The sequence below is a fragment of the Hypomesus nipponensis genome, chromosome 6, assembly GCF_054491055.1.
Source record: "Hypomesus nipponensis isolate SF chromosome 6, ASM5449105v1, whole genome shotgun sequence".
Taxonomy (NCBI): domain Eukaryota; kingdom Metazoa; phylum Chordata; class Actinopteri; order Osmeriformes; family Osmeridae; genus Hypomesus; species Hypomesus nipponensis.
The window spans coordinates 13,142,501-13,164,086 of record NC_140366.1 but is presented as its reverse complement, the minus strand read 5'-3'; the positions used below and the strand labels follow the sequence as shown (position 1 = coordinate 13,164,086).

The 21,586-nt window shown below is 54.1% G+C and overlaps 1 protein-coding gene across 1 annotated transcript in view; it reads right to left on the bottom strand.

Moving 5' to 3' along the window:
- Positions 1 to 224: 224 nt before the first annotated feature.
- LOC146287153 (AT-rich interactive domain-containing protein 1B-like) overlaps positions 225 to 21,586 on the bottom strand; it is a 46,853-nt gene continuing 25,491 nt past the window's right edge. Inside the window, 19 exon segments of the mRNA XM_084700584.1 lie at positions 225 to 3,439; positions 3,671 to 3,801; positions 4,009 to 4,519; positions 4,522 to 4,755; positions 4,995 to 5,079; positions 5,231 to 5,347; positions 5,432 to 5,579; positions 6,161 to 6,336; positions 6,427 to 6,565; positions 7,809 to 8,025; positions 8,279 to 8,488; positions 9,148 to 9,288; positions 10,711 to 10,820; positions 11,267 to 11,400; positions 13,389 to 13,589; positions 13,824 to 14,160; positions 15,936 to 16,103; positions 17,257 to 17,346; positions 18,345 to 18,588. Coding sequence (XP_084556710.1) covers positions 1,523 to 3,439; positions 3,671 to 3,801; positions 4,009 to 4,519; positions 4,522 to 4,755; positions 4,995 to 5,079; positions 5,231 to 5,347; positions 5,432 to 5,579; positions 6,161 to 6,336; positions 6,427 to 6,565; positions 7,809 to 8,025; positions 8,279 to 8,488; positions 9,148 to 9,288; positions 10,711 to 10,820; positions 11,267 to 11,400; positions 13,389 to 13,589; positions 13,824 to 14,160; positions 15,936 to 16,103; positions 17,257 to 17,346; positions 18,345 to 18,588 — 5,310 coding nt within the window. The 3' untranslated portion in view covers positions 225 to 1,522.

The following is a 21,586-nucleotide window of genomic DNA, read 5'->3' as shown; positions in this document are numbered from 1 at the left end:
CTTGTGACTGCCCCTGATGTTTTGGTACACATTTAGTCTGCATAATCAAGTTTGGAAGACGATGTCATGCAAACACTGACGCCACAGCTGCAAAGTGGCGCGCTGTGTCATATTAGCTGAACTCCAGAAGTCTTATACACAGACTGTGGGAGGAAAATATATTTCAGTCTGAACTTTGAGTCCTAAAAATACTTCAAAGTCAAATAAAGAGTCGATAGCATCCGTCACAGTGCTCAACCAGATTTCATGTACATTTATTCTTAACATGTGGAACATATAGTATAAAGATTTCATATTGAATAAACAATGTTTATCAAATGAAAGGGGAGGAGACCTGTAAGTAAGAGACCTTTACATTTGTTAAACTGTTTTGAGTCACATGTCATTTTCAACAACATTATTCTGGAATACAGTTCTGCCCATCTTGTTCTGCAAACTGTACAATCTAAATACATTTGTTTTTCAGACATGATTAATCAAAGCAGAGGCCATCTGAAGGTCCCTAACAGACCTGAATCAGACCATAAAGAGACCATTTTAAATACATCAAGTGACCAAAACCCCATTTTAAGAGAGCAACTAAACAGTCAAAATCAAAATGAGCAAGTATGATAGTTAGCATGACCGCTATAGTAAAGAGCTTCACTACCATCACTAATTCAGACCACAGCTCCTGGAGAAGAAACCAAATGAGGCTGTCGAATGTACAACTTCTATATACAGTTGGGCCCACAGATGAGAACTTCTCAGAGGAAATGGAAGGCTTGCAGTACTGTTCGTTCAAAGTTGTGTCTACCTGGCAGTTGCTATGGTTACAGACGGTGCCAAGCGAAAAGGATGAGTCCTTCACTCTTACACTGGTATGGTTCTACAATACTGATGGTCAAATTGTCTGTGGTCAAAAGTCATTCACATTTGATAATCTACCCCCCACTCCCAAACCAGCCAACTAAATCCTATTGCACAACGGGTCTTTTTTTTCTTTTTTTTTCTTCTCCAGAACAAGATACATGTACTGTAAATTCTGAGTTTTAAGAGTCAGTGTTTCATCTTAACACATGGCAAAAGGTCTATCTACAACATGTCTCACATTTTAAATAAATCTGCCCCCCCTCGTTCCTGCCCCCAAATAAAACAACCAAACAAAAGAATCCCACAGAAAACGGGTACATACAGTTACAAAACAGAAGACCAAGAGGCCCCAAACTATTGTTCTTTATTGTTGGATGTCAACTTTGGCTGAAACAAATCAACCCTCCCCCAAATGAAAAGAATAGAAAAATTAAAAATACCAGGTATTAAATATTTGTATTAAAATTACTTAAAAATCCCCAAAAGAAACTTGTGGATGGAGCAGAGCTGTATATACTCTATATATATTCATTTGTATGAAAAACTTTTTTTATGTTATTTTATTTAAATAAAAATATAATAGCGCCTAGTTCATTGCTGTTCACTGGTGGCCGGGTTGTCCCCTTCCAGACCGGGCCGACCCTCTTGAGCCTGTGTGTGTGTGTGTGTGTCACGAGCGACCGATCTTAAACAGTACTTCACACATGATGGCCGCTACCGAGGAGTTCAGCACTGAGGACAGGGAGATGTCCAGCAGCCGGCTCTCGTACAGCACAAACTCGGGCCGGTTCTCCTCCACCTTGGCCAGGGCCAGCAGAGCCTTAGCTGCGCGGCACATCATGTTGATGCTGGGGGGCTCCGGGTGGGGGGCGGTGGGATGCAGCAGGCTGTGGGGGTTCTGCTGGTACTGGGCCATGGTTACGCTGTCCTCCAGGAAGCCGATGAGCGTTGCCACGCTGCCCTTCTGCAGGGCAATGGCGCGTGCCGCCGCGGGGTCCCCCTGCGCCAGGTTGGAGAGGACGGCCACCGCCATCTCCCGGCACACCTGGCTCTTCCTCTCGCCCACGTGGCGCACCAGCGTGGCGTACAGCTTCTCCTGCCGGCTGAAGGGCGGCGTGGCCAGCAGCAGGTCCACGTTGGCGTCCTGGATGCTCAGCTTGCACAGGCACTCCAGCACCAGCCGCTGGGGGGTGAGCGAGGAGAAGCCCCCCGCCGTGGTGAAGGGGTCCTGGGCCTCGGCCGAGGGGCACACCATCCAGTGCAGCAGGCCGTCCAGGATGGGCAGGCAGATGCTCTCTGGGTACAGAGACAGGTCCAGCTGGCCTGAGATGTTGGCCAGGGTGACCAGGGTGTTCTCCCTGAGGGCCGACAGGCAGTCCCACCACCACTCGTCCTTGCTGCAGGCCCGGCCCTGCTCTTCCTCCCGCTGGTAGCTAGGGGGCGCCCGTCTCCTGCGGGGGTGGAGGTGGTGCAGCAGGACCAGACGTCCCAGGACCAGCACCAGCCCCGGGTGGCGGGACATCTCGGCGTCGTTGCCCGGGACGAAGGAGAGGCTGCGGACGACGTTGGACACGCAGACGCAGCGCTTGGCCAGCGCGTCCTGCCACGGCTCGGCCACGGAGAGTGGCGCCTCGTCCCAGCAGCGCGGCTCGTCCTCCAGCAGGGGGAGGAGGCTCCGGCTCCGCCCGCCACCGGAGGGGAGGGGCTTGGCCTTGCCCTCCGACAAGAAGCCGGCGCCGTCCACGGGGGCCGTCGCGTTTGTCCCCGCGCTCGCCGCCCCGGAGGCCTCCTTGTCTCTCTTCTCCTCCTCCTCGTCTCTCTTCTCCTCCTCCTCGTCTCTCTTCTCCTCCTCCTCGTCTCTCTTCTCCTCCTCCTCGTCTCTCTTCTCCTCCTCCTCGTCTCTGTTCTCCTCCTTCTCCTCGTCTCTGTTCTCCTCAGTCTCCGTCTCTCCTTCCTCGTGGGTCCATGCCTCCTCCTCCCTCACCAGGGGCTTGTGAAAGCGAGGCCCCCCGGTGCGTCTCTCAAAGTGGGTCTGGATGTGTGCCGTGGAGTCGCCCCCTCCAGCCTTCCAGTGCAGCAGGCCGCTGGTGAAGCCCCTGGGCAGGCTGAGCCCAGCCGAGCACTCCTCAACCCAGTCCTCCTCCTTGTCCTTCTCCTCCAGCTTGAGGGGCAGCTTGTCGTACTTACTGGCCTGCTTGGGTCTGGCCTCAGGGGGCTCGGGTTGCTGGACTGGCTCAGCCTGGTTTATGGACGTCCCCTCCTCCATCTCCTCCTCTTTCACCGTGACCACCACAGGATGCTGCTCCTCTTTCCTCTCCTCCTGGCCCGCCCCCTCTGTGCCTCCATTGGACGTAGGTCTCTCTGTCCCCGCCTCGGAATTGCTTTCTCTCTGCTGCTCCTCCTCTGACTGGCTGTCCGGCTCCTGAAAGGCAGGATGCTCTTCCTCCATGTCCTCTAGGGCATCAGAGATTGGTCCCAGCAGTGTCTTCTGACCCTCTGTGCCTACCTCGTATTCCTCCAGGATCCCGAAGATCTCCATCAGGCAGCGGCGGAAATACTCCACCACCAGCTCCAGGAAGCCAGGCATCTGGGGAAGGACAACTGACGTCAAACACAACTCCTCTCTCGCATTTCACCTTAATACTTACACAGGTAATTAGGTAGGGAAAAACATTCCTCTCATGACAGAACGACTATAAAGCTCTATAGAAATGTTGAGTACTCGTGAATATTTGATGGGTCCTCATGGCAGGACCAGTGTGACTGTAAGGTTGTGGTCAGGGAAGCGGTGGGACCAGGGCGCAAGTGTCAGTCTGACCTGTGTGAGGCTGAAGGAGGACACGGTGTTGTCGTCGTACAGCAGGATATTGATGGTGTCCAGGGCCCACGTGCTCTCAGCCAGCAGCCCCGACTTCAGTGACATCATCACACGCCACGCCTCCGGGGTCCCTGGTGGGGGGTCAAAGGTCACAAAGGTCAGGGAGATAAGACTTTGAGTCTGGTCCTCTGTCAGTTTTATCTGGGACTTTCTGGAGTTATTCTTCCTGACTCGCACAATGTAACCCATGTGTTGTTCCTATATGTGCAAACCCAACCCACCTGACAGTCCGGGTAAACTAAAGCCTGACAGTATGTCAGCCCAGGGCTGGCTCCTACCTGTGTCCTTGGAGGTGATCCTGCGTCTGGGTTTCAGCTGGGGCTGGGTGGCCTCCACCGACCCAGACGGGTAGTGGATCTCCCTGTGGATGGGTGGCATGGCCTGGCCTGGCATCCCTCCGCTGTGGGAGCCTGGCATGGCCCCGGGCATCCCTGCCTTCTTCATGGAGGCCAGGTAGTGGCTGCTGTTGGGGGACAGGGAGCCGCCCATGGGCCGGGGGTAGGGGGAGGGGCTGGGCGCTCTGGAGATGTGGTTGGCCATGGCAGGGTTGGACTGGTATGAGGACGAGAGCTGTCGGGGGGGCATGGAGGAGGTGGAGGAGTGGGGTGGGTAAGGGGGCTGGCGCTGGCCCGGGTGGTTGGTCCACTGGCCGTCTTGGGGGCCCCTGCCCTCCGGATCCTCCCCCCGGCCCATGCCAGGGTACGGGGGCCCCTGGGGCTGCCGGCCAGGGTAGGGGTACCCCATGTCTGTCCTGGGCCACTCTCCAGAGGCTCCAGAGGAGGATGGGGGGGTCCCCCGCTCATCATGCCATGCTGGGGGGGTCCCTGGGCCCCAGGTGGCATCCTCTCCCGGGGGTAGGGGTAGGGGTACTGGCCCTGCATGGGCCTTCTCTCGGGCCCCATGTAGCCCCCCGCGTACTGGGCGTACATGTCGCCCTGCTGGCCCCCGTACTGCATCCCGTAGGCGTCGCTCTCGTGCCGTTTGGCCGGGGGGCCGTACATCCCCTCAACCGCCCTCTTGTAACCCTGACAAGACAAACCACAAACGTCATCCACAAACAGTCGCCGTCACCTCTCAAAAGAACGCACAGTCAACCTATAGTCTTGTCGAGCACTGAACGCTGTCTTTGTTTGTATACATTCTAACTGTAGCTATTTCTACCCCCCCCCCCCCCCCAAAAAAAAACATTCATTGAGCGTCCTGGTTATGCATATGGGTGAAGTGGAGTATCTGTGGTGGCGCCCTCTAGAGGCTGGGAGCTGACCTGCTGCTGAGGGTACATGGCGGGCTGGTGGGAGCCGTAGGGCATGCCGTGAGGATACTGCTGTCCATAACCCTCGTGCCCGGGCCTGTGGAGGAAAGCACGCGTGCAAAACGCTCAGGAATGGACCGCAACCATGTGGTATGTTATCTCTGTATGTCGCGCTCACACACACACATGATCGGCTCCCTCCATCTGACACATTGGCCCGTTATTCACACCCAGATACACACGCTCACCTCTGGTGAGGGAATCTGTTACCAGGATACATGCTGGGGTCGTTGCTGGAAGGGCCCATGTTGCTCTGACCCCCAGGGGGCACCATACCCCCCTCGGGGCCCATCACATGGTCTGGTCTGTTGGGTTAGAGGCAGAACATAAGCAATAGGCCAAAGGAGACGTGTCCATCTGGAGCATGGCGTAAGGGAGAGACTGCCCACCTCCTGTCGTAGCCTGGCCCGTAGGGGTACTGCGGCCGCGGGCCCATCCCCATCCCTGGCATGGCTCCAGAGGGCGGGCCCCGGGGGTACATGTCCTGCATGACACCAGTGGGCATGGCACCTGGACCATAGGACTCACTGCCGCCTGCTACCGCGGGAGGAAGGGGAGATGGGGGGAGGGGGCAGAGGGAGAGAAGAGCGAGGGAGAAAAAGGCAAATATTTACATGATGAAGTTGGTAGGGATGTAGCACATTATTCTCAACACCAGAGGGCAGCGTAGTCTTAAAGAGAACTGACAGACTCCACAAAGAGAAAGATATTCCAGGGCTGTTACCAGGCATCAAGGACAAGTAGATGTTTACAGTTGGACTGCTGGAACACTGAGCGGCGCTCCTAACCCTAATGTGGAGTCAGGTGGCTGAGCAGTTATGGAATCAGGCTAGTAATCAGAAGGATCGAATCCCGGCCGTGCCAAATGACGTTGTGTCCTTGGGCAAGGCAATTCACTCTACTTGCATCGGGGGGAATGTCCCCGTACTTATAGTAAATCGCTCTGGATAAGAGCGTCTGCTAAATGATTAAATGTAAATGTAACCCTATGACATTACACTTGCCCTCAGTTTACCCCCATTAATCGCAGCTCACTGCAGGTCTGGTAACAGAAGCTGCCCAGCCACTCCATTTCACCATGTCAGTGTTTGATGCACAGAGCGTGCATGAGCCCTCACCTTTCCTGGGGCCCACATAGGGGTCCTTGTTGCCGTCGTACTGCATCCTCATTGAGGGCTCTGCAGTACCTCCTCCCTGCTGGTAGGAGGCAGCAGGGGGCAAGGGCCCACGCCTGTGGAACGCTGGGTCACTGCCCTCGGAGAACGGGTCCTGAACGCTGATCCCAACACTGTTCCTGAGAGACACGAGCAATGGTTACAAACAGCACACACACACACAGCACACACACACAGCACACACACAGCACACTCGAGTGCTCCCCTACCTGCCGCTGGACTGCAGGCTTATCTGGCTGTGGGGGGTGGAGGCCGGGGTGGGGGGCTTCAGGTCCACTGGCATCTCCGTCATGGAGCTGCTTCCTGTAGACTGGGGGGTGTGGGGGCCCTGCAGAGAGCCAGAGTTGGCTGGGGGAGGGGAGGAAGGGGAGACCGTGTGAGACAAAGTGAAGGGGAGGAGGGAAAGAGGCCTCAAAGTTTACATTTCAAGTGATTTTGAAGGGAGATGTGTACTTTGATATATTACGTTTTGGCAGGAGGATGGCAATTCATGCCAGACACAATTTATAACCTCTTCTTATTCTCAGCAAAATACATTTTGTTCCATAAATCTATATTTAATGAAAAGCAATGAACTGCAATAATAAAGGAAATTAGCCTCATCAAAAAATGCACTGGACTGAGGAATTCTGGCAGAGAGAGAGAGAGCGAGTGAAAGAAAGAGAGAGAGACTGGGTACTCTGATGAGGACTTCTGCTTGATTCTCTGCCAGCCTCCACATGTTTGAACTCCAAAAGTAAACAATACAGCCACGCTCTCTCTCTCTCCCCCCCCACCTGTCTCTCTCTCTCTCTCTCTCTCTCTCTGCGTGTGATCTCATGTGACCCTCCCTCCCTCCCATACTCAGGCAGAGAGAGAGAAAGAGGAAAAAAAAACTGCTGCTTCACTGGTCTGTCTGCTGTGGGAAAGTAGGTCAGACTGAGGTCACTTTTGTTTATATCCCACACTCCTCCCCTATTCATCTTCTCTGGGGAATCCCCCCCCCCCTCCCCCTGCTGCTTGACAGCTCTCTCTTCTTTCTGACATCACCAGCGCACGCCCCCGGGGGTGGGGGGGGGGGTAGGGGGGATCCTGCTGCTGGCCGCTTGACAGCTCCCCCTTTCACTCCCCCCTCCTTCTCCATTTCTCCAGCTTTATTCCCCCCCCTTCTCCTTCTCCTCCAGTGTGACACAATCACCTGTCAGATAGAAATAGGCCCTCACGCCCGCAGGGGCGAAGAGAGAGCGTGGTGAGACAGAGATGGAGGGATGCTTGTGGGGGAGGGGACGGGGGACCATTCACAGAAAGCATCAGACTGAGGTATAGAGTTCATCTCTTGTACAGAATAGGAATAGAAAATATATAGGAATGGAATGGGAAAATGTGTCCAAACCTTTGACTGGTACTGTATATCATGTACAATATACTATATACACCATTTTTACACAAGCAGAACTACCTTGGGACACATTGCGTTTAAGAACATTCGACCCACAAAGATCTGAAGTAGCTATAACCGAAGAAACTAACTTTCAGTGGGAAGGACTCTTGCCAGGATCATCCAGGCCCCTGACTGACACGCGCCCCAGGCCAGGAGCAGGTGTCTACTCACCGGGGGAGGGTGGCTGTATCCTGGCCTGGTGGGCCTGGTTCTTCTTGCTGTCTCCCGTGGCCAGGATCTCTGGAGGGGGCTCCTCCCCTCGCTCCACCTTGCACTCGTAGGCAAACAGGTACTGGATGTACTGCTTCTTCAGAGAGCTGGCCGAGCTGCTGGACGTGCCCACGCTCAGGTGGGTGGACAGCTCGCGCCACTTCTTGTTCTTGTTGACCTGCGGCAAACAAGATGGCCGACGTGAGGATGCCATTCTTCAAATCATTCGGTTCTTCAACGGATATCGTCTGATATTTGGGGATTTCCTTACGTTTTCTCCAAAACGACATACTAACTTGGTTCTGGCCGTTTGGAAAACCAGAGGTCACAATTCTTCTATATGGAAACCCGACAAAAATATTGACCTAGCTTCCTGGAGAAACATGACAACGCTTCAGCATTTATCTGGCGAACCGGCATCCGTCACCCACCATGGCCAGCCCTCCGATCTCCCGCACACACAGGTAGAGGCGGCACAAGTCCAGGGGCTTCTTGCCCACGGCGGGCAGGTTGGGCACAGGGGTGCCCCTCTCCTCCATGAAGGCCAAGTAGCGGTCCACCCACATCCTCCTCTCAGGCTCACCGCCCATCTCGTACAGCCGCGTGATTTTCTCATTGGTCATGGTGGCGGGGCTGGGCTTCTGTAGGGGCGGGGCATAGGAGGGGGGGGAGATAGGGAAGGGTCAGAAAGGCTGTTCGCTATAGGTCAGCGTGTTGTAGATACAGCCATGATGAATGGTTGGCAAACAAGGGAACACAAAGACAACTGACACCCCACCACAGGTCAAAGAGGCTTGCATGCCATTCAAGCCCTTTGGAATCATAGGTGTTCTCCTTCAGAACTGCTCAGCCTATGGACTCAGAGCAGCAGGAGGTGAGAACACTCTAGAACATGGCTCACATTCCCATCACATGCTAACCATGACTGATGACTTTCTCATTAACACAGTGAGGGTTGTCACATTCAAGGTTACTGTGCACCAGCACGGTGACTAGGGAGAGATATGAGTCATAGCAGGTGGTCATTGAAACTGGTGCGCCTTTATCCAATATTACACACCCACACAAACACGCACTCACTCACTCACGTCTTAATAAGAAAGTCTCTTTGACAAGAACAGCAACATGAAGTCACTTGTGAACGAACACACCGAGACACCAAAAATATGAACAACGAAAAAATAAAATAAAAAACGATTAGCTGGTTTTTGGACGAGAAAAAAAGAATCTCTGTCTCAATCTTTTAATGAAATGAAAAAAGAAAAGGAAAGCGAGAGCAGACGGTGCTTGCGGCACTTACGGGACTGGTCGGGTTCTTTGGCCAGGCGGGGTTGCTAATGCTATCACCGTCCTCCCCGTGGAGAGAGGACAGGCTAGCAGGCCTGGGGGACAGGGGACAGGGGGTGGGGGGCTGGGGCATACACACACAGCTGTAGCTGTCCTGTGGCGGAGAACAGGGGGACAAAAAGAAAACACACACACACGCACGCAAACAAACACACACGCACGCAAACAAGCACACCGCACACACACACACACAGGGCCCATGTGATGAGAGATGGCAGGGGAATGTCACTCAGGCTGTGCCATTTGACACACGCACCATGCAAGCAGCGAAACTTGCCCTACGAGATGTCCTGTGAGTGAGCAGCCAGACAGCGTCAGCCAACGCATGCACAAACACATGTCTGTTTGAGTTGAGAACATTTGTTGGCATAGCCCTGTGAATATGCTAGCTCTGGTTCTATCTCTCTTTCTGCTCCCCCCCCCCCCACATGTTCAGTACATTCATCCATCAGACCCCCCCACCCCACCCCTCAAGTCAGGCCAGGCTGAGCGGGGTGGACAGGACAGGACAGCCAGGGAGCTGCAGCACAGCAGGTCACAGACAGGACTCTTCCTGCTCACAGCAGAAACGCAAAGCCATGCTAGGAAGTACCGCCCCCACCGTGGCGACGGCATGCAAAACAAAGCAGGTAAACACATCGAGGAGCGTAGTGATGAACAGGCCAGGGCGGAGGCACACACACAGAAAGACGGATCTTCTCAGATCCTCTTGGCTCGGCTGACAAGAGACTCCTAAGTTTGTGGTGATCAAGGAGCACCCTTCTCGCTCCAGTAATGAGGTGAGGAGACGAGGAAGCGAAACACGCAGAGAGGAAGTTGGGAACTTCTACGACTCCTGTCTGCAAACCAGGGGAGCGTGGAACCGCAGAGAACGACTTGAAACGAGGAGGGGGGAGACGCGGGGAGGACGGGGGAGGGAAGATCTAACAAAACAAAAGAGAAGCTCTGACAAGAGAAACAGGAGCTCTTGAGAGAACTGTGAGCAGCGGTAACAAGTTCTTTATTGGTGAGAAATGGGCTATTTTGGTACGCCCTTGTCAATTCCAAATCAGTCCAAAGACAGGTGCGTTCACACTCCCAGACATGTCCACAGGAGAGAGTTGGAATGAACGACTTTGTGAAAAGATAAAACAACCGCTACTAAGAAAACATGACAAATTTTGTTTTTGAATTGTCTCCCCCCAGTAAGTACAAACGTGACAATATAAATAAATATACACATGAAAGAAGTAGACAGAGAGAGAGAGAGAGAGAGAGAGAGAGAGAGAGAGAGAGAGAAAGAAAGAGAGAGACAGTGACACAGCCCAGAAATGTTCCTCCCTCTTTGAGAAATGCTCACATTTCCAAACACAGCCTCCCCCTCCCCTCCCCAGTCTCTGTCAGGGAATGTTACTCTGGCATGAAGGTGAGCTGCTCCAAACACATGCGCTGCTACAACATGCTCTGAGGGCCACAGCGTGCACGGGGCCCCAGCCAGCAGGAGCCTGCTGTAGGGGGGGGGGGGGGGGGGCTGTACCTTAGGCTTTGGGGGCTCGGCCCCGGGAGCAGCCCCTTCCTTGTTGAGCTCCATCCTCTGCTTGGCCTCCGGGGGACCTCCCGGCCCGTCGCCTGACATCATCATGGGCCCTGTGGAAGGTTAGCTTAGGTTAGGTTGTGTAGGGTTAGCATAGGTTAGGTTGTGTAGGGTTAGCTTAGGTTAAGTTGTGGAAGGTTAGCTTAGGTTAGGTTGTGGAAGGTTAGCTTAGGTTAGGTTGTGGAAGGTTAACTTAGGTTAGGTTGTGGAGGGTTAGCTTTGGTTAGGTTGTGGAGGGTTAGCTTAGGTTAGGTTGTGGAAGGTTAGCTTAGGTTAGGTTGTGGAGGGTTAGCTTAGGTTAGGTTTTGGAGGGTTAGCTTAGGTTAGGTTGTGGAGGGTTAGCTTAGTTTAGGTTGTAGAGGGTTAGCTTAGGTTAGGTTGTGGAAGGTTGTGGAATGACGTTGCTGTCATTCCTGTTAGTCTCTGACATCCACCTGAAGCACATGGTAATAACTATGGTTTTCACCGTGGATTGTTGATGGAGGTCGTCTGGGCGTACCTGAGGGTGGGGCGTTGTAGGCGGATCCCTGTGGGGTCATCCTACCAGAGTTGTTCCCTGGCGGCTGGCTGTAGGGGGCACCGGGGCCCCCCCCGCCCATGAGCGACACACCCGGGTAGCTTCCCTGCCTGCAAACCACAGAGGAGCGATGAGTCACAACTGGGAGATCACCCCAGGAAGGGGCAACACCTTTTCTCTCTATTTTTTTCTCTCCCCCCAAAATATTGTTTTGGACACAGTAATGACAGGCAGAAGGAGATGGGTTTTAGTAGGAAGAGGAAGATGAAAAGATGAATTATGCATGTCGTTCATTAGAGGCAGTGCCGCAGCAGCAGCTACTGAGTGAATGGGTGTGTGGGACAACAGGATTTATTCTTTCAATTGGTTTCTTTTGGGCTCCTTCCTGCAGAGGCCGTACACCACAGAGAGAGAGAGAGAGAGAAAGAGCCGGACAAAGAGATAGAGAGACAGAAAGTGACAGTGGGAGAGATCCGGAGGGCAGAAACTGATCCCTGACATTCCGATTGTTTCCCACTGTAATGGGTCCATTCAATAGCAAGCCCATGAGTGACTCAGTGATTTGCAGAGTATTAGCCCTTGGGCCATGTAAACACACACACACTTCATCTTTTTTACTTCTCTTTGAGACCGGAGGAATACAAATTGCACCCCCCCCCCCCCCCCCCCCAAAGATACCTAACCACTTGACCATGAGCCTCCCACCTCAATGCAATCAGTCATACCCCCTATCCCCCCGCCTACCCTAATCACTGAGCCCGATAATGAGCCAATCAGCATTTCCAATTAAATCAATACTAAACTAATGGAGCTAATGATCCCATCGATGCTGCGGGACATCGTTTCCTCTAGCTCTCTAGTAGCATTCCCTGCCACCTGCTGCTCGTCATTCCACTTCGCACCCCCTTCCAATACACACATGTAACATATACCCCGAAAACATCCACAACATGGCTGCTTTCATCCATCCAGATGTCATGTTCCTGTGTTCAAGATAAAGAGGTCCCCACAAGCCAGGCAGCCAGCCAGGCAGGCAGCCAGGCAGCATGCCCTTCCCCAGCCTCCAGTCCAGGACTAGGCCCAGGAGCAGCCATGCAGTGACAGAGACACCTCAGAGTCTGCTGTCTGTTAGTTATCGCAGCACACTGGGTCTGACTGGGACACCAGCAGCTTTGGTGTTGTACAAGGCAGAGTAGAGTATGGCAGAGTAGAGTATGGTAGAGAAGAGTATTGTAGAGAAGAGTATGATAGAGTAGAGGACACCAGGGTCTTGTAGAGTAGAGCAGCAACACCAGCTCATCCCAGGGTTAGTGTTGCCAGGCTGTTTCCAGAGGATGGGAGATATACCGCAGCACTGACACCTACCCGCGCTGCTCAGCCTGCAGCATGGTGGCATGGCCCAGAACACTGCTGACCTGGGGGGGGAGGGAGGTGGGGATGGGGGGGAGGTTGAGGGTGAGGTGAGGTGAGGGGACGGGGGTGAGGTGAGGTTTGGGGATGAGGGTGATGGTGAGGATGAGGTGAGGATAGGGGCTGAGGTGAGGCTTGGGGATGATGGTGATGGTGAGGATGAGGTGAGGATAGGGGGTGAGGGTGAGAATGAGGTGAGGTTTGGGGATGAGGGTGATGGTGAGGATGAGGTGAGGATAGGGGATGAGGGTGAGGTGAGGCTTGGGGATGAGGGTGAGGATTAGGAGAGGTCTGGGGATGGGAGTGAGGGTGAGGTGAACTTTTGGGATGGGGGTGAGGTGAAGTTTGGGGATGGAGATGAGGTGAGGTTTGGGGACGAGGGTGAGGATGAGGTGAAGTTTGGGAATGAGGTGAGCTTTGATGATGGGCGTGAGGATGAGGTGAGGTTTGGGGGTGGGGGTGAGGATGAGGGGAGTGTTGGGGGTGAGGATGAGGGGAGTGTTGGGGGTGGGGGTGAGGGGAGTGTTGGGGGTGGGGGTGAGGGTGAGGGGAGTGTTGGGGGTGGGGGTGAGGGGAGTGTTGGGGGTGAGGATGAGGGGAGTGTTGGGGGTGAGGATGAGGGGAGTGTTGGGGGTGGGGGTGAAGATGAGGTGAAGTCTGGGGACGGGAGTGAGGATGAGGTGAGGTTTGGGGGTGAGGATGAGGGGAGTGTTGGGGGTGAGGATGAGGGGAAGTCTGGGGATGGGGGTGAGGTGGGGTTTGGGGGTGATGATGAGGTGAGGTCTGAGGATGGGGGTGAGGATGGGGATGGGAAGGGTGAGGAGAAGGAGAGAGAGGAGGGCGCGGCCCAGGCCAGGACGGGCCATGGAAGGCGGGGGAGCGCGCGTAGGGAGGCCTGGAAGGACGGATGGAGAAAACATCCTCTTTGGTATTTCTCCACACCCACATTGAGATGAGGAAACATACATTTGGCTGCCTAAAGTGTGGTCATGTGGGACAAACTGCTGAGAAAATAGGTGTGGTGCACAGCAGAATAACAATGTATGTGAGGGAGGTATGACAGTGAGTGAGGCTTGTTGAGAATGTAAGCTCGGCCACTCGGAGACCCAGAGCCCCCATCTGCACTCACCTTCCCTGGGCAGAGTTGGCCGCCTGCATGGCGTTTGGGCCCGCCTCGTGCGGCTTGCGGCTGGCGTTAGGCGCAGGTGGACCCATGCCCTGACCGGCGGGCTGCGGCATACTGGGGGAGGTGGGGGCCATGGTGTTGGTGCCCCCTGGGTACGGGCGTCCACCGGGCCCCGGCCCCAGGCCTCGCCCGGCAGGCATAGACCCGCAAGGCTGCCCGGGACCCTGGCCATGCATGGGGCTGCTGGCGTTCATGCCGAGGCTGTTGCCCATGCCAGGGCCAGGCCCACTGTAGCTGGCACTGGGGGCCCCGCCATAGTTAGGGGGCCTGGGGTAGTTACCTGGAGACAGAAAGATGGGAATCTTCTAAGCAACAACTTGAAAGAGGCATTGCTGTGTATGCATGGTTGGCTTTGCAAAACTTCTTCCAGAGAAAGAGGCATGAGACCGTCAGAGCCATTGATGTCGCTGTTTCTTCAAGACCAACCATACCAGCGCCACACAGTACTAAGAAGTTGTCTAGTCAGGAGAAGTACCCAAGCCTGCTAGGCCTTCACAGGCAGACACATCACAAAGTCAGGATTCAGGAATAAAAGGGACGCTTCTCCTCCCAGCTCTCATGGCGTCTCCAGAGGATGTGTTGTGTAACAGGAACTGCAGCAGCTCTGCCAACCACCACTTTACGCACAATTAGCACGGCGATTCCCAGCCTGCCTTGTTCCAGCTGCTGTGTGTGAGATGTGAACAGCGAGGAGCGCTGCCTCATGTTACACCACCCCTCCCTCGGGGGAGTCCCTCCTGCCCTGGCACTCTCTGTTCCTCCTCCCTCACAGAAGAGCCTATTTCACAAGAAGGAAGGAAGGGAGGAACACACTTCTGATGTGGGAAAAAGGGCTCCAATAATACATGAACCGGTTGTGAGAGAGAGGTGTGTGTGCGTGTGACTGTGTGTGTGTGTGTGTGTGGTGGGGGGCTCTATTCCCAAACAAAGATGGACAGAAGGGGAGAGAGAGAGAGAGAGAGAGAGAGAGGTTTTTTTCTGGAGAAAGGCCAATTATATGGAAATTCACTGGCACTCGCAGGCCCACTGTGAAGTTCTGACCCGTAGCTGGGATAATTCCAGAATTCCCCTGGAGCGCAGTTTGCAACATGGATATGACACACAGCCCCCTCCCCAGTCATCCACTCCCAGCCAGACTCTCTGTAGACCTATTCCAAAAGTCTGCTGCCCCCTGACTGGTAAAGCCGGCCTCCATCATGCCGTTAAGACGCGGTATGGGCCTCTGACAACGACAGCAGAGCGCCGCAACTGCTCTGAAGGATACCAATGTTGAGACAACAGACATCAAACCTTCCCTAATGACTCAGTACAGCCAGCCCCATTCATCCGAGCCAGGCGAGGCCATGACCAGAAGGTTCTGCACTGGAGCGAGCAGCCGGCTAGTACCATAACATGGCCAGGCTCCAACACACACACGTTCTCCTCAGCCTCACAAAAAAAGTACAAGCTCCAATCAAGCCTCATCACATTTTCCACACGCCCTCCAGCGGCTGCAGACCTTGTGCGGCGCAGGGATGCCCTGCGTGCCAGGCCCCGGGGCCTGTACCGGGGCAGCCGGGCAGCCGGGAGGATTCATCAGCCTGGTGGAATGGGGAGGGGCGGACGACGCTAGGAAAACACACAACGCGCGGAGCGCAGCCTAGCATTCATCATACAGCCACGCCAGATCACACAGGATGGATTACCATAATGATCTGATGTGTGTGTGAGCCTCTCGTCATGTGTATGCACACACAAGGGCGCGTGCATGAGCGGGCGCACACACGGGGTTGGTTTTCATCCTCAGCTGAAACAACACTTGAGATTGATGAATTGAGCACGCCAGGCTTTCATCTTGTCAGCTGAAAGGGGGGCTGGGGGGGCGGGGGGCTGGTGCGCAGCACGACGTGTGCAGCTCAAACTCTGCGCGAGACGACTCTTACCCAGAGAAAGTCTGGGCCCGCAATAGTCAAACCCTCTGACAACAAACACACTTTGAAAAATGACGCTGAAGACTGGCACTGAGCTGGTTGATCTATCAAGGCCCAGACGGTGTGTGCGTGTGTGTGTGTGTACCTGGGGGGCCGTACTGCCCAGACTGAGGCCCGTAGGTAGGGGCCCCCTGCTGGTAGGAGCCATGGTGCATTGACCCCCCAGGAGGAGGGTGAGGAGACATGGGGGGGGCAGACTGCTGGCTTCCAAACTGGGGGCCTGGGGCATTCCTCTGCAGGGCAGGTGGGAACCCTGGAGGAGACACACACACCCACACACACACATCTCAGTTTCTAGAAAGTTTGAGAGACATTGAGTACGTCTCTGAACATAACTTGTAGCAAGTTAGTTGAACTGAAGAAAAACGACTTGATGTAAACTACAGCAATTACAGTTAGCACAGGCATTTAAAATAGGCAGAGTGCCCTCCAGAACTGATCATGATAGGCAAAGAAAAGGGTCTGAAAATAGTCTGAAATGGAAGCATTACATTTCCCTCTTCCCACAAAATAGATTTTTAAAATTATGAATCTCTTCCTTGTTAATACTGTGAGTGTGAATGTCAAAAGGAAGAAACAGCTGCTCAGATTTATTTTAGGATTTTGATGGCCATTACCGTAAATGGTAACTATGATCCCCTTTTATTCTCAGAGAGAGAGAGAGAGAGAGAGAGAGAGAGAGAGAGAGAGAGAGAGAGAGAGGGGGGGGGGGCTTGTGTGGATGATCCCAGATGTGCTTTGGTTTGGATTATAGGTCACACCTACGTCCCCTAAGAGTGCTGGAGAACAGGGTGGTTGGCCAGCCATAGAAAACAGTGTGACTGGTCTTGGGATGAGGTCACCGGCTACTGAGACCCTTACTGGCAGGCCTGTTCAGGCAGCCAGACTCAAATAGAGCTCATCTGTGGAGTGCAGCGCTGCGGGGTTGGGCCCTGTGCTGACAGGGGCAGGGTGGCAGAGAGAATGGAGTCTGCCGCAAAGCCAACTTGATAGAAATGATTTCAGAAATCGTTTCAATTCAATAGATGGTTTTTTCTGGTAAAACAAACAGCGACAAGCTGTTTCCATCAATGCAAACCCCACCAACAGCAGAGGGAACACTCAACATGACATTCAAAGTAACAAAAGATTTGCTAATAGCATTTCAACCAGCACCCAACACATGAACCCATTACAAGGCTCTGAGCAGAACTGAGAATCCTCTGACTCACACATGCCCTTCAGGGCCTGGGACCGTCATCTGTTTCCTGCTATGTCCAATGAAGAACATGACGTGGTCAGAGAGCATACAGAGGATTGAGTCTGGACTTCCTACGTTCTGACTCATGGGTTACTGGCAGTCAAACTAGGATGGTGTGACCGGACATGAGGGGGGTGGGGGATGTCATGGAGGGGTGGAGCCTCACCTCTCTCCTGGGACATGGGCGACCGGCTCAGGGTGGAATGGGAGCCCACATCTGACACGCTCCCGTGGGACTGCGGCGCCATCTGGCTGCCTGGAGGACCGCAGGACAGAAAGACGTGAGGGGGAACGAATGTTCAAGCAAAACACACACACCACACACCAACAGTTAAGACTATCCCCTCCACCCACACACACACACAGGAAAGAATAATTGTTCCACACAAAAACAGCGTCACCCAGCGCCAGTCACTTAGCTGTCCTATGGTGTAGCCAGCTACAGTAAGTCCCTGTGTTTCTCAGTCTGCTGTTTGTAACGAGCACTTACAGGGGGCAAGGATGGACTGTGTGTGTGTGTGTGTGTGTGTCGGGGGGGGGGTATATGCATGCTGTTCCCGTGGCGATACGGCAGAGATCACAGGTCATCGGTGCTGGTGCTCTAATGGCTGGTGGTTCTATCAGTAGGGGTTAGACTGGGCCTCCCGCAAACCTCGTTATCAACACCAGGAATGGCTCAGAGGAAAATCCCCATAGCGTTGGATGCATAGAGACAAAAAAATAAAAAAAGACAAAATTCTACCAACTAGCCCTCGTGTCAAACAGGGAAGGCCAACAATGTGTTGCTCTGTGGGACAGTAATTGTGTTAAAAGTGACTCCAAACTGCTAACATAGTTTAGAAACTATTTTAATGACTGGGGCCTTTGTCTCGGGGCTGTACCGGAGCTCCTCCCTTGACCCAGCTGCCTCACTGGAAGGAACAGAACTGTCCCCTCCACTGTGACCAGCTACTAGACAGACGAGAACACCCTGGTCCAGAATGAACCTTCTCATAATGAGAGAAAAGGCCTATTTTGCTCCACCGCTGAAACGGCCATGGGGGTAGATCGTCTGTGCATGTTGTCCAAGGGTGGACTGTGGAGCCGTCTGAAAAACGACTCTCAAAAATAGGCTGGTTGAAATCGAGCTCAATCAAACTACTCTGAAAAACAAGTTGGCTAAAATACAGCAAAATAACACAGTGCTCCTTATCCCATTTGGAGTGAATATGTGTCTGTGTCTGTCTGTCTGTCTGTGTGTGTGTGTCTCCATACCTGGTACACTGGCGGGTGATATGGGCCCGGAGCGTGATTGGCTGGAGCCGACAGGGGAGCCGACCGGGGAGGGGGAGGGACCGCTGCGTAACCCGGGAAGCCGTGGCGACACGTGGGGCGAGAAGGGCGACTGGGCAGGGTTACTCTGCTCGCCCTGGCTGCTGGTGGAGCCCGAGGCGCTGACGGCCGAGCTGATGGCCACCTCGGTCCCCGTGGGCAGGTCGTCGATGGAACCAGACAGGTCCTGGGAAGAGAGGAAGAGAGACAGGGAGGGAGGTCAGGCCAGGAGACACGGAGGCCAAAGGCCCCAAAGAAAGCAGGGACCCAGCCAGAAGAACACTAGCCACTTTGCCAGAAGCAAACATGGACACGTTCCTTTACCAACAGGTAGTTAAACTGTTGGAGAGCTGCCTCATGACCTTACATCTATGCCCTTCGCTAGTAGGGATGGACATGAGAACGGTGGAAATGGGTTTGGAGTCCAGCAGGGCTTGGTTCAGTTGAAGCCAAGCCCAAACCGACAGCAACATGGAAACTATTCCCCCAGTCAGGCTCTGTAGCCGCATCTCTGTGTCTGTACCACCAGCGCCCGGGCAACCGGAGAGGAACGTGACCACGGTAACCATTCATCATCTACTTACATGTTGAGAACAAAATGGCACAGGAGCACCTCTCTGGGCGCTTGGGCAAATTTCACAGATTACACCCAGAAGAGAGCAATGGCAACAGCCTTAATTGCCAAATTGCGAGTCTCGCCAACAAGTGTTTCCTGGTGCCAAGGAATGTCTCTCCAACATGGCACGAGACCAAGTCATTTGCCTCTCTCCCAGATTTGCAGTGGAAAATGGGAACTGCTAAGTCTTGGCATGGCCAACTGACCTGCAACCTGTCATTATGACACTTAAGCAGTTACTGAGGTGATTCCAGTGGACAACACACACAGGCAATTTGTACTCCCATCACTATTTAACCTAACAGTGTTAGTCCTTTGTCCTCCGAAACCCTTACACAATCTGCAATGTCTGCTTGTTACTCTAAAAACTGTGCATTCATTTCACCCTTTGAAAGGCATTGGAGGGCCACTTAAACCTTTTGCATATTTGCTGAGAGTCATGCTGCCTGCATGATTTATGATCATAATTATTCAGATTCGTTAGAGCTCTGCCTCCCTAAATTGATGAATATAATTATTCAGCTTCATTGGTCATTCAGCAACCCCCCCCCCCCCCCCCCACACCTCTACTCCACTCTGCAGTGGAAAAGAGGAAGAGAAAGAAATGAGTGCAGACGGGCTCTCTTTGGGCTGCTCCTACAGCAGTCTCTCTCTCTCTCTCTCTCTCTCTCTCATCCCCCTCTCCTCTCCTCTCCTCCATGCACGGGCCACATAACTCCCTCCAGCAGCAGGAGCAGACAGCTTCTGCCTAGCTGGCTGGCTGTTTAGCTGGCTGGCTGTTTAGCTGGCTGGCCGGCTGTTTAGCTAGCTGGCTGAATGATTGTGTCGTGCACTCATCCTTCATCATTCCTCCTGACAGCCGCCCCCCCCCTCCCCCATCAGCTCGGGCCAATTAAAACACAGAGGAATAATCATGTCGTAATTGGGGAGATAGGCATTGCTCCGTTGCCTTGCATATCAGCCTCCCGCCGCAGCCAATCAGCAGCGGCGCACAGACTGCCCTCCCCCTCTCGCTGTGTGTGTAGCGCCCTTGACTCCATTACAATAAAAACACATACGTCCAGCTGCTAAAGACCTCCGTGATTGGTCGTGGATAATTTCTCCGCCTCAGCAATCCATGAGGTGTACAACAACACACCTTGGAGAGGCGGTCAGCGGTCTGCCGTCAGCGCTCTGCCGTCAGCGCTCTGCCGTCAGCGCTCTGCCGTCAGCGCTCTGTTCGCCAGTGGGAAATCTCTATCGAGCTGATTCTACAACAGACAGGAGGACAACCTTTCCCTCTCTACCTCCCTCCTTCATTCTCTACCTCCCTCCTTCATTCTCTACCTCCCTCCTTCATTCTCTACCTCCCTCCATTCAACTACGAGTTAGCCTGTGATGTAGCAGGACTGCGGGGAGCCATGCTTGGTGTAGAGGAGAACAGGCACAACTCTAGACCATGCTGGACATTCACACTCTGAACAACCAGCACAGACATGAGCACCAGGACGCTTCACACAAGACGTTTGATTGGCTGAGAGAACGCAAGACTCGACAACAAGCTCAGTTTCCCACATTCCCAAACTTCAGATGAACAACCCCCCAAAGTCTTCAGGGAGCCTGGGCCCATCTCTCCCCCATCACCAGTGTGTCTCCCTGGGCCCTGAGCCTCCATCTCTCCCCCATCACCAGTGTGTCTCCCTGGGCCCTGAGCCTCCATCTCTCCCCCATCACCAGTGTGTCTCCCTGGGCCCTGAGCCTCCATCTCTCCCCCATCACCAGTGTGTCTCCCTGGGTCCTGAGCCTCCATCTCTCCCCCATCACCAGTGTGTCTCCCTGGGTCCTGAGCCTCCATCTCTCCCCCATCACCAGTGTGTCTCCCTGGGCCCTGAGCCTCCATCTCTCCCCCATCACCAGTGTGTCTCTCTGGGCCCTGAGCCTCCATCTCTCCCCCATCACCAGTGTGTCTCCCTGGGTCCTGAGCCTCCATCTCTCCCCCATCACCAGTGTGTCTCCCTGGGCCCCTCCTGTGCAGCAGTGGGGGACAGCAGGCCTGATCAGACACTGTGATGCGTACTCACGCAGAGGCATTCGCCACAGACAGGGGGAGAACCCCCCCCACCCCCCCCCCCCACCCCCCCACTGTGAAAGCTGACAATCGGAGAGAGAGCTGGTGTCCTGGCGGTGAGGGGCTTTGGGAGACAGCAGGAACGTGCTCCTCAGCAGAAGGATGGAGAGGGGATTAGACAGACCTGAGGAGGGAGTGGGGGCTTAAGTGTGTGTGCGCGCGTGTGGGAGGTGGGGGCACACTAGGACAGAAGAGGCACGACTATGCCGTGTTTGGGATGAGGGGCGGGCTCAACCCCATTAGGACACGTCAACATCAACAGGATGGCGTGTATCCAGTGTTTGGATTCCTGTGAATTCAACTGAGGATGACACTGAAGACTAAAGTGTGTGTGTGTGTGGACTGACAGCTGCCTGAGCTGGGATCCATATGAGAGGACCAGATTACTATTCCTCCATCTGGCCCCACTGTGATTGATGGAAGCATTTGTTAGCATTGTGTGTGTGTGTCAGGTTTGCTGGG